Genomic DNA, 10646 nt, shown 5'->3' on the forward strand with positions numbered 1-10646 from the left:
ACAGGAGACTGGAGGCCTCATTTAAGAATGGAGTTACATCAGAGCTCCAACCTGTGTACCCGTCACACACACACACACACACACACACACACACACACACACACACACACACACACACACACACACACACACACACACACACACACGCTCACACGTGTGTGTGTGTGTGTGTGTGTGTGTGCACATGCACAGTGAGTCACAGCCAATTAGTCCACCTACTTTTTTTGATGGACTGTTTGATTAATGCACTAGTGCAGATCAGGGCCAAAATCGTGAACATTCTGTAACACACAAACCAGTATGTACACACACACACACACACACACACACACACACACACACCCTAACCATTGTGCGTAAACATGTACACACACACACTTACGAAAAAACATGACCTCATTTACATGCACACACACACAGACCTCTCTAAAGCTTGACACTGAGAGCACTTTAAAGCACATGCTTAAGTACGCACACAGACACGTTCCTGAACGGAGCTTTACCTAGTGAGCTTTTGAGATGCTAACCCTTAACAAGTACTTCACACAACACCCCCCCCCCCCACCCCAACCAACCAACCAACCAACCAACAACAGAACAACAGTGCCAGATCTTCTGGAGTGGGCATGTAATTAGCAGAATACAGAGGGGCTGGTAGGGGGCTGGAACTGGGAGGACAAATGTAACCATGACATTGTGTCTGAAGAGACCTCCCTAAGACTCACTAACCCACACACAACACACACACACACACACACACACACACAAACAGTCATGCTGGTTTTACAGCAATACAACGCCTGAGAGTTCTTCAACACATATGCACACACACACACACACACAGACACACACAATGTTTCCAAGCAATATAACACAATGATTCATGGAGTGAGTGGTGTGTATTATAAATGTGTTCTTAATTGAATGGCGTTTTTAAAACAGACAGAAAGTTGTAGTTAGCAAAGTAACTCACATTTATCCAGTGCGTCCATGGCAGCCCCCATCTCAGCCTGCTGGATGCTGTGAGAGAGGGGGATAAACGAACAAATGAGTGAGCGAATGAACGTGCGAACGAGGGAAGAAGCAAAGAAAGGAATACGAGGGATAAAGACAGGAGCGAGATAAAGGAGGAGTGGAAAGAAAGCTGGTCTTTAGCATATTCAGAGGCGTCCTGCTTTTGAAGTCGCTACGAAAGGGGCCAGAGTTGGAGGGATTAAGGAGAAATGTGTGTGTGTGTGTGTGTGTGAGAGAGAGGGAAAGAGAGGGAGGGAGAGAAACAGAGAGAGAGAAAGAAAGAAAAACAGAAAGAAAGAAAAAAAGTGAGCGAGAGCTGTTCTTTTGTCCATCTGTCTGAAATATCTCTTCAGGTGTGCCTTACGTGAGGTTTTAGGATGGGAGCTGAGAGCTGTAAATCGGTTTTGTGTAGTGTGTGTGTGTGTGTGTGTGTGTGTGTGTGTGTGTGTGTGTGTGTGTGTGTGTGAGAGAGTGTGTGTGTGTGTCCACGCCTTGAAGCTTAAGTTGGGCACACATATAAACAGAACGAAGAGTCAATATGCGTATGGGGGCAAGTTAACGCCAGCTTAGAGCTACAGAGCGCTTGCTGAAGGCAGACGAAAGATTCTCATGCAAAGACGACACACACACACACACACACACGGGTGACGCATTTCCCGGTTTCAGCCTTTAATCTGCCGCTGGCTTTATCTCCCTCTTTCACTTCTCACACAACCTTTACACACAGCCAGCACTCCTGTAAGCATTCCGCTGTGTGTGTGTGTGTGTGTGTGTGTGTGTGTGTGTGTGTGTGTGTGTGTGTGTGTGCAGCCTAATCTCAGGTGTAAGTGAATTTGCTGTCTAGCACTGTCAGGCAGGGCCTCCTGCTCAGACTGAGGCTTCCTCTGTGGCGTCAACGAACACTTCCTGTGATGGACACCCCCAACGTCAGACATCAGAGGAGAGGAGAGGAAAAGAGGAGAGGAGAGGAGAGACAGAGAGGAGAGGACAGGAGAGGAGAGGAGGGAGAGGAGAGGAGAGGAGAGGACAGGAGAGGAGAGGAGGGAGAGAAGAGGAGAGGAGACAGGAGAGGAGAGGAGAGGACAGGAGAGGAGAGGAAAGAGAGGAGAGAGAGGAGAGGAGAGGAGAGGAGAGGGGAGGGGAGGGAGGGGAGGAGAGGGGAAAGACATGATAAAGAGATGAGAAAGGAGAGAGGTAAAAAGAGGGAGGGAGGAGGGTGAGAAGAGCGGCGGAGGAAATGACATGGGAAAAGAGAGAGAAAAGGAACAAAAGGCAGAAGCAATGAAGAGAAAGAGGAGGAGGGGATTGCAGGTGAGAGGAGAAAAAAAATGATAGACTGATAGAGGAAGGAGGGGAAAAAGGAATGCAGAGGTTGATGGAGGAGTGGAGAGGAGAGGAGAGGAGAGAAGAGAGAGAGGGACTGACGGCGCTGAGGAGACTTACCTTGGGCCTTTGCCACATCCGATGCGTTCCCCCTTGAAGTAGACGGCCACAGTATAGGTCCTGGCATGAGACGGCCCTACTGTCTGCAGTGTCCTGTAGAACACACACACACACACACACACACACACACACACACAGACAGACAGACAGACAGACAGACAGACAGACAGACAGACAGACAGACAGACAGACAGACAGACAGACAGAATCAGAATAAGCTGCAACAGCATAAAAAAAGAAAGGTGTAGCTAGGTATAGAGAGGGAGACAGGGTAAATAACACAGGGAAAAAAAGAACAGTAGAAGGAGGTAAAGAAGGAGAGACGGGAAGAGACAGAGAGGGCCTCATTTACTAACAGGATTGCGCCCATTTCAGGCGTAAAATAGCGGGTAAAGACATAAAACCGTATTTCCAAAGGAGGCACACCTGAGTAAAAGCGCAGATTACCGCTGCTGGGAGGGTATAAGGGAAAGTGGGTGTTCGTCGCAAAGAGAATGGGAGGAGATGCGTAAAGTGCGCCTAATTGTGTATTAGTAACGAAACAAGAGGTGTTTCAGCATGACATATCAGCTGCTAAATGAAAACTATGTGCCTGCGAGAAATAATAAAAAAAAAAAAACGAACATCAGAAATGTTATTTTTTTTTTAATGTTTATTTTTGATATATAATTTAATATAGGCATATACAAACTGTCCCACCAGCTAGCTGTTACCCAGAATCACCGCTCATTGTATGGTTTAAACCGTATTTTCACTTATAGTTCAAGCACACCGAGTACAGTGCACTAGTGATGGAAAGTTCGGATCATTTTACCGACTCGGTTCTTTGAATCTCGTTCAGTAAAATGAACGAATCTTTTTTCGAGTCATTCGTTAATTTTCGGGGGGGGGGTGGTAAGATAAATTCCTGCATTAAAATAATGTATCATGACAGTCTGGATGATTTGAAGTGATCCTTTATTTTCACACTAGCATTCAATTATCACGGCATAACTATTACGCTGAACTCTAAGTAAAGTACTAAAAAGTTAAAATAACGAAACCTGTAATTATTACCTGTGAAGGAATATCATTCACGTCTTACTAAACCTAGCCACGCGAAAGTGAACGAGGTAAACAAATCCTTTCTGTTTCCTCTTCTGAGCGCAGGTCACGTGAAAAATGATCCTAAGATCCGTATCCGAAGACCCAGTCAAAATGAACGAATCATTTCTGTTTTCTCTACCAGGTGCTGAGCCTATGCAGGTCACGTGAAAAATGAACGATGAACGATGAACGATGAACGAATCATTGATCTACTCGCTACCAGTGCTGAGCCTATGCAGGTCACGTGAAAAATGAACGATGAACGATGAACGAAAGATTTACCCGAAGACTCGGTTGGCAGATGAACGAAACATTGACCCGAAGACACGGTCGGGAGGTGAACGATTCGTTCATCTGCCGGATACAGATCTTTAGATCATTTTTCACGTGACCTGCATTGGTTTAGTAGAGGAAACAGTTACCTTATTCTCTTTCGCGTGACCGCTGTTTTTAGTATAGAAACGTGAATTATATTCGTTCACAAGTCATAATGACTGGTTTTGTTATTTTTCACTTTACATTTACACTTACAGTTTAGTGCAGTGTAATTGTTTTGCTGTGATAATTAAATGCCAGTGTGATAATAAATGACAATTTAAAACCATACAAACTGTCATGTTGTACTGTATTAATAGAGGTTTTTCTTTAAAAAAATATGATCTGCCACACAAAAGCTGTCAGTCATGGCTGTCTCCAAGGGGACCGTGGCCCTTCTCCACCCTCCCCCACAGTTTTGCACTAGGTGACCTGCAAGTCATCTAGAAGTTAGTGTGTCGCTTTGAATGAAATGCCAAATAAAATGTGATGTAAAATGTTTTTATTATAACCCAAAATCCCAATATTGCACCATGTTACATGTATTAATAATTGACTCTTTGCATATAATAAATAATAACACAAAGATGATCCAAAGATCCGTATCGAAGACCCAGTCAAAATGAACGAATCATTTCTGTTTTCTCTAGCTACCAGTGCTGAGCCTATGCAGGTCACGTGAAAAAATGATCTAAAGATCTGTATCGGCAGATGAACGAATCGTTCACCTCCCGACCGTGTCTTCGGGTCAATGTTTCGTTCATCTGCCAACCGAGTCTTCGGGTAAATCTTTCGTTCATCGTTCATTTTCACGTGACCTGCATAGGCTCAGCACTGGTAGCGAGTAGATCAATGATTCGTTCATCGTTCATCGTTCATCGTTCATTTTTCACGTGACCTGCATAGGCTCAGCACTGGTACCACTTGGTTGGCAGAAGGATCATTTCCCACGTGACCTGCATTCAACGAATCATTTCTGTTTCCTTGGCTGAGCCTATGCAAGTCCCAATGCGTGGCCACGAGAAAATGAACGAATCTTTTTTGAAAGGACTCGTTACTCTTGAGTCCTTGTAAGGATTCGTTCAAAATGAACGAATCGTTCACGAACGACACATCACTACAGTGCACACCTTCTGCGTAGGAGTAACGGGTATCTATTCAGGAAAAGTACTTGTACTCGAAGTACACTAACTAAACTACCGGTAAGTAAATTGTAGAGACAGAGCAGCATATTCATTTCACCTTCCATGTTTATTTTGACGTTATAGCCTCTCGAGCGCAAGCTACCCCCAGTGCCATGGCAACCAAACGTCTGAACGCTTCAGTTTCCCCTGTCCAGGCTACAACTCCAGTTTTCAAATGTATCCGCCTAGGGCAGCGTTTTTGAAAAGCATTGTTTTCAGTGCTGGAAAACGCCGTTTTAAAGTGAGGGGTGTTGTGTATTCCTACAAGACTATTTAACGGGATGCTACGGAGCAGTTAACCTGGCTATTAAGTATCCTAGCTATCTCTAGCTTAGGGAACCATCTTAACAGTTTGCCATTGCCTGTGTGTGATTAACTAATATGTGTGAATATGAACTTGTGAACATAAACTTGTTAACATAAACTTGAAACTGCACAGGCACCCTGGGGGTAACCATAGCAACCCAGAAACTCAATGTTCGCTGAAAAGATTAATTTCCCCAAATCAGCTCACCAATAAAAGACAGTCTTGAATTCAAAGTGATCACAACTTTTAGTGTGGACGGAAGGGCTAAACGGAGAAATATTTATGAGTATCTATATTTACCCGGGTTAGTTTGCTGTAACCTCGTGAACCAAAAGCTCTAATTCTAATTCATCATCCATGGTGGCAGGAACACGCAGGCTCTTTCTTCCCTATTTTAGCGGAGCGCTAAATAACACTAATGGGCGGTGTTAGGCACTGATTACGACGAGGTTCTAAATACCACGGAAATATACCGTGCGGTATATGCGGTTTGGCAAAAGCGCAGATTAAGCTGCGGTCGCAATGTTAGTAAATGAGGCCCAGAGAGAGGTAGAAGTGGACAAAGTGAGAAGTAGAAAGAGCGAGACAAACAGAGAGAAAGAGACAAAAAAAGAGAGAGGTAAGTGCTTTGTGCTCCGCAGATGAAAGGAGAAGAAAGCAAGGGAGTAAAGAGACTTTGTGCTGGAGAGAGGGATATATTTATCTGTGGGCGATTGTCATAGTTACACCCTTATACACACACAAACACAAGCACAAACACAAACAATTTTCTTCAGGAGAGAAGATGATTGTCCTGAAACACGGGACAGAACACCGGGGAATAAATAAATAAATAAATAAATAAATAAACAGGAAATTGTTAGGAAGTTCTTCGAGGAGTAAGAGTTGTGGTTTCTGTAAATTGTAAACAACGCACTCCATCTGAAATACACACACGCAAACACACACACACACACACACACACACACACACCCATACCAGACTACTCTATCCCAAGCCAGAGTAAACTAATAACCAATCACAACAACAACCTCAACAGCAAAACATTTTTTTAAAAAGTCAACCCCAATCCAGTGTACGGCTTATCAAACCTCCCGCCTTCGCGACGGCACCTTTTCAATAATTCATCCCGTGATCTATCGGACGAGCACTCGTTCGGTGCGAACCTAGTGATCGTAAAAACCGAAGCGGAGGTGAAGCGAGGAGAAGCGGTACCAGGCACGACAGGGACTGGGACGGGGCGCGGGGCGAGCGTGTTTGTCATTAGCATGTACACGCGCCGGTGGGCCTGAGCCGTGTGCATTATTCACAGCCAGTTTACTTACTGCCTGTCTGCGCTGCATTTTTCATGTGCTCTGGTCATTTTGGGCTCTGTATCAATAATTTAACCCCCCCCACCACCCTCTGCCGTCTTCACCAACCATGCATGCACACACACACACACACACACACACACACACACACACACACACACACACACACACCTCTTGGTTACGTGTGGCAAGAGCCGAAGCACGCTCAATCTCTCGCTGCCACACCCCATGCGCTCGCTCTGTGTGTGTGTGTAAGCATATGCTTGAGTAGCACACATAAACACACACACTTCTGCAGGAGAGGATGTGTTGTGGAATGAATGCACTCAGGTGGAGTGATGTTAACACATGCTGTCCTTGGGAAAAAGAAGCTCTTTTCTGCACAGAGGTGCTGGTTTGCATATGCACAAAAATAGAAACACACACAGCAATTTCACACACAAACACAAATTCTATAACTCTATGCTGGACTCCTCCACAGAGTGCTTGAACCAGACAGGTCGTGGAAAGGTCTTGAGAGTGTATGCGCGAGTGTATGTGTGTGTGCGCGCAATGGACTTCAGGTGGTAAGCTTGTCAGACCAATCAATACTGCCTGCGGTAGTGTGAAAGTCAGCATCAATTTCGTGCGCACACACACACACACACACACACACACAAACTACCACTCTCCTTCCCTCTCACTCACACTCTGTGTTCTTCTTGCTTTCTTCATTGTTGCCATGGAAATGCACATTCTATCAAGGGACCTAGGAACAGTTTGTCAAAAGACACTCTCTCCTGGACCTATCGCCTGATCTCAGATTGTGTGTATGTGTGTGTGTGTGTGTGTGTGTGTGTGTGTGCGGGCGTGTGTGTGTGTTATGTGATTATCTGTCAGAATAGCAGCTGTTTCTCTTTTAAAAGTGCATTCATAGGAAGGGTTGATTTGTGCCAAGGTCAGAGCATAGGTATAGGGTGGTTGATGAAAAAAAAAAAAAGAGGAAATAATAGAAGCAAAAGCATCTCCTGCAGCAACCCTGACATGTACGCGCGCGCACACGCACGCACACACACGCACCTTGGAACACACACACCAGGCCAAACCTAATTCACTTAAATTCACACACACACACACACACACACACACACACACACACACACACACAGACATAGATACACACAGAGACACACACACACACACTCACAGACAGACACACACAGAGGCACACACACAGAGACACACACACACACACACACACACACACAGAGACACACACACACACAGAGAGACACACACACACACACCACACACACACACACACACACACACACACACACACACACACAGAGACACACACAGAGACACACACACAGAGACACACACACACACAGAGACACACACACACACACACACACACAGAGACACACACACACACACAGAGACACACACACACACACAGAGACACACACACACACACACACACACACACACAGCAAATCTCGTCTGCAACCAGGAGGGAAGCAGGTAGAGCCTGAGCCTGACACAGAGAGGTACGAGAGGTGAATGGAACAGGGGACAGAGACAGAGCAGGGAAGTAGTCAAAGAGGGTGAAGATGAAGGGATGCAGGGAGGAGAGATGATGGCGGCGGGGCGGGCGGCGGGGCGGGGCGGGGGCGTTACTTGTAGAGGGGGATGTCGGGCTCCTTGCCCTCGGTGCGGAGCGTCAGGCAGCACTGCTGCAGCTGGGACTTGGGGTCGTTCCAGTCCTGGTTGAGGATGAACTCCTGCGGAGAGGAGAACCCACAGATCCCACTCAATAAATAAAACACCGTCAACTCATATCAAACCAGAACTCTGCCGCTCCAAACAGATCTATATGGATCTCTGCTCCCTTTCCCTTACTTCTTCCCTACCTTCCCATATCTTCCCCATCTGTTTCTCTCTGGCTGAACGTCTCGCTCTCACTCTCTCTCGCTCTGTCTCTCTCCTTTCCACTTTGTCTCCGGGTAGTTGGAACAAATCACAGGCTGTTTAAGATGGGAGTGTGGCGTAGAGACAGGACTCCCAGGTGTGTTCAGCTGACACACACACACACACACACACACACACACACACACACACACAGTAGTGCGTTCAGCTGGGACGTCTAAAAGCTCTTCCATTAGCACAAATGCAGGCAGCGAAGTCCCGGGCTTCAGCTGTCCGTTCCCGTTCTTCGTCCTCGCAGATTGGCTCGCTTCTGGAAGAGACTGTTCTCTCTCTCTCTCTCTCTCGCTCTCTCTCTGCATCCTCCACAGTCCGCTGCCTTTTGCGTTCCTCTTCATCTCTTCCTGTATCTCCGTCTCGCCCCTTGTTTTGTTCCCTCCAGGTGACCTCTGTGACTCTCCTCCTCACCATCTCCTTCCAGGTTCATGCCTTCTTACCTCACCCCAGTCATTATTTCTTCCCTTTTTCTCACTTGATTTCTGATTCCCTCCCCCCCCTCTTTAATTTCATTCTTCTTCTCTCTCTCTCTCTCCCCTTTTCCTTATAACCTCCAAGTTCGTTAATAATACTAGACCATGAAATAAGAACATGACCAGATGTCAAACCTCCTCCTCCTCCCTCCCTGTGTGGTATCCACAGGGGGGGGAAATCCCTTCTTTTAACTACATGACCGTAGGGGTCAAGGTAATATGTGAATGTACAGCTAATATATAAGCTGCTGTGTGTGTGTGTGTGTGTGTGTGTGTGTGTGTGTGTGTGTGTGTGTGTGTGTGTGTGTGTGTGTCCAAACTGCGTACATGCTCTTTGCCTGTGTGTATGTGCCACTGCACAGGACTAATACCTACTCACACAGCCAGACAGCAATTAACATGGCATATCATGGTGGTGCAGCTATAGAGTGCTGTGTGTGTGTGTGTGTGTGTGTGTGTGTGTGTGTGTGTGTGTGTGGTGTGTGTGTGTGTGTGTGTGTGTGTTAAGGATAAGCTGAAGGAGTGAAACCACAGTTGTAAGTGTGGAACTAGCAGCCTTTGGTTTTCACAGGATGCCTCATTAACAGAATTCAGCAAACTGCTACACACTAGCAAGGACTGGTCTGGGAGTGAGAGAATGAGAGAGAGAGAGAGAGAGAGAGATTGAGAGAGAGTGAGAGAAGAGAGAGAGACGAGAAAGGAAGGAGAAGATGTGATAGAGCTGGGAGGTGTGTGTGTGTGTGTGTGTGTGTGTGAAGACAAAACACACCTTAAGTCGAGGGAAGAAGCAGACGTTCATAAAGGTATGGACGTACTCCAAGTCCTTGTCTATGTACAGAGCTGCAATGAAAGCTATTGAGAAGGAGGAAGATGGACACAGTGAGGTTAAGGAGCAACAACAGAATCATAACACCCAAACAACCACACACACACACACAGACAGACAGAGGCCTGGTCTTCAGAAGTTGGCATTAGCAAGGAAGCCTAAGGACAACACAACTCCAGTCATTTGTGAAACCAAGAAAGGTGGAGAAAAGAAAAAACAGTTGAAGTTAAGGAGCCAGAAAATAGTTCACTTCAAAATGAGACTGAAATACATTTATCACATCAGTTTCACTGCACGGCTGAGGGCCGCCAACACACACACACACACACACACACACCACACACACACACACACACACACACACACACACACAGCTCCTGGCCCTGCACGCAGTCATGACCAAAAAGATCTGTCAAACTGGTGACATTCCATCACTCATGCACTTTTCACTCTTTCTCCCTCCCTTTCCCTCTCTCTCTCTGTCTGTCTTGTTCTGTCCATCTCGCCTGTCTATCCGTTTGTCTGTCTGTCTCTGTCTGAACTATTCAGTTAAGCTGTTTCATCTAGTGGAGAGCCAGCGGCTGGAGGGCAGGCTTGTCTTTCTTTCTATATCTCTCTCTCTCTGCTCTCCCTCTCTTCCTTCGCTCTCCCTCTCTTTCTTTGCTCTCCCTCTCTTTCTCTGCTCCCCCTCTCTTTCTGTGCCTCAGTAGACTGGCCTTT

General features: G+C 46.2%; 1 protein-coding gene across 1 annotated transcript in view; it reads right to left on the reverse strand.

Moving 5' to 3' along the window:
- LOC116224339 (ribonuclease 3-like) overlaps positions 1 to 9972 on the reverse strand; it is a 15381-nt gene extending 5409 nt beyond the window's left edge. The window contains exons 1-4 of the mRNA XM_031583509.1: positions 9870 to 9972; positions 8325 to 8428; positions 2458 to 2550; positions 974 to 1020 (exon numbers count right to left, since the gene is read on the reverse strand). Of these exons, the coding sequence (XP_031439369.1) occupies positions 974 to 1020; positions 2458 to 2550; positions 8325 to 8428; positions 9870 to 9899 (274 nt within the window). The 5' untranslated portion in view covers positions 9900 to 9972. The remainder of the gene's footprint in view (positions 1 to 973; positions 1021 to 2457; positions 2551 to 8324; positions 8429 to 9869) is intronic.
- Between the last annotated feature and the right edge of the window lie 674 nt (positions 9973 to 10646).

Source organism: Clupea harengus, chromosome 17 (assembly GCF_900700415.2).
Source record: "Clupea harengus chromosome 17, Ch_v2.0.2, whole genome shotgun sequence".
Lineage (NCBI taxonomy): Eukaryota > Metazoa > Chordata > Actinopteri > Clupeiformes > Clupeidae > Clupea > Clupea harengus.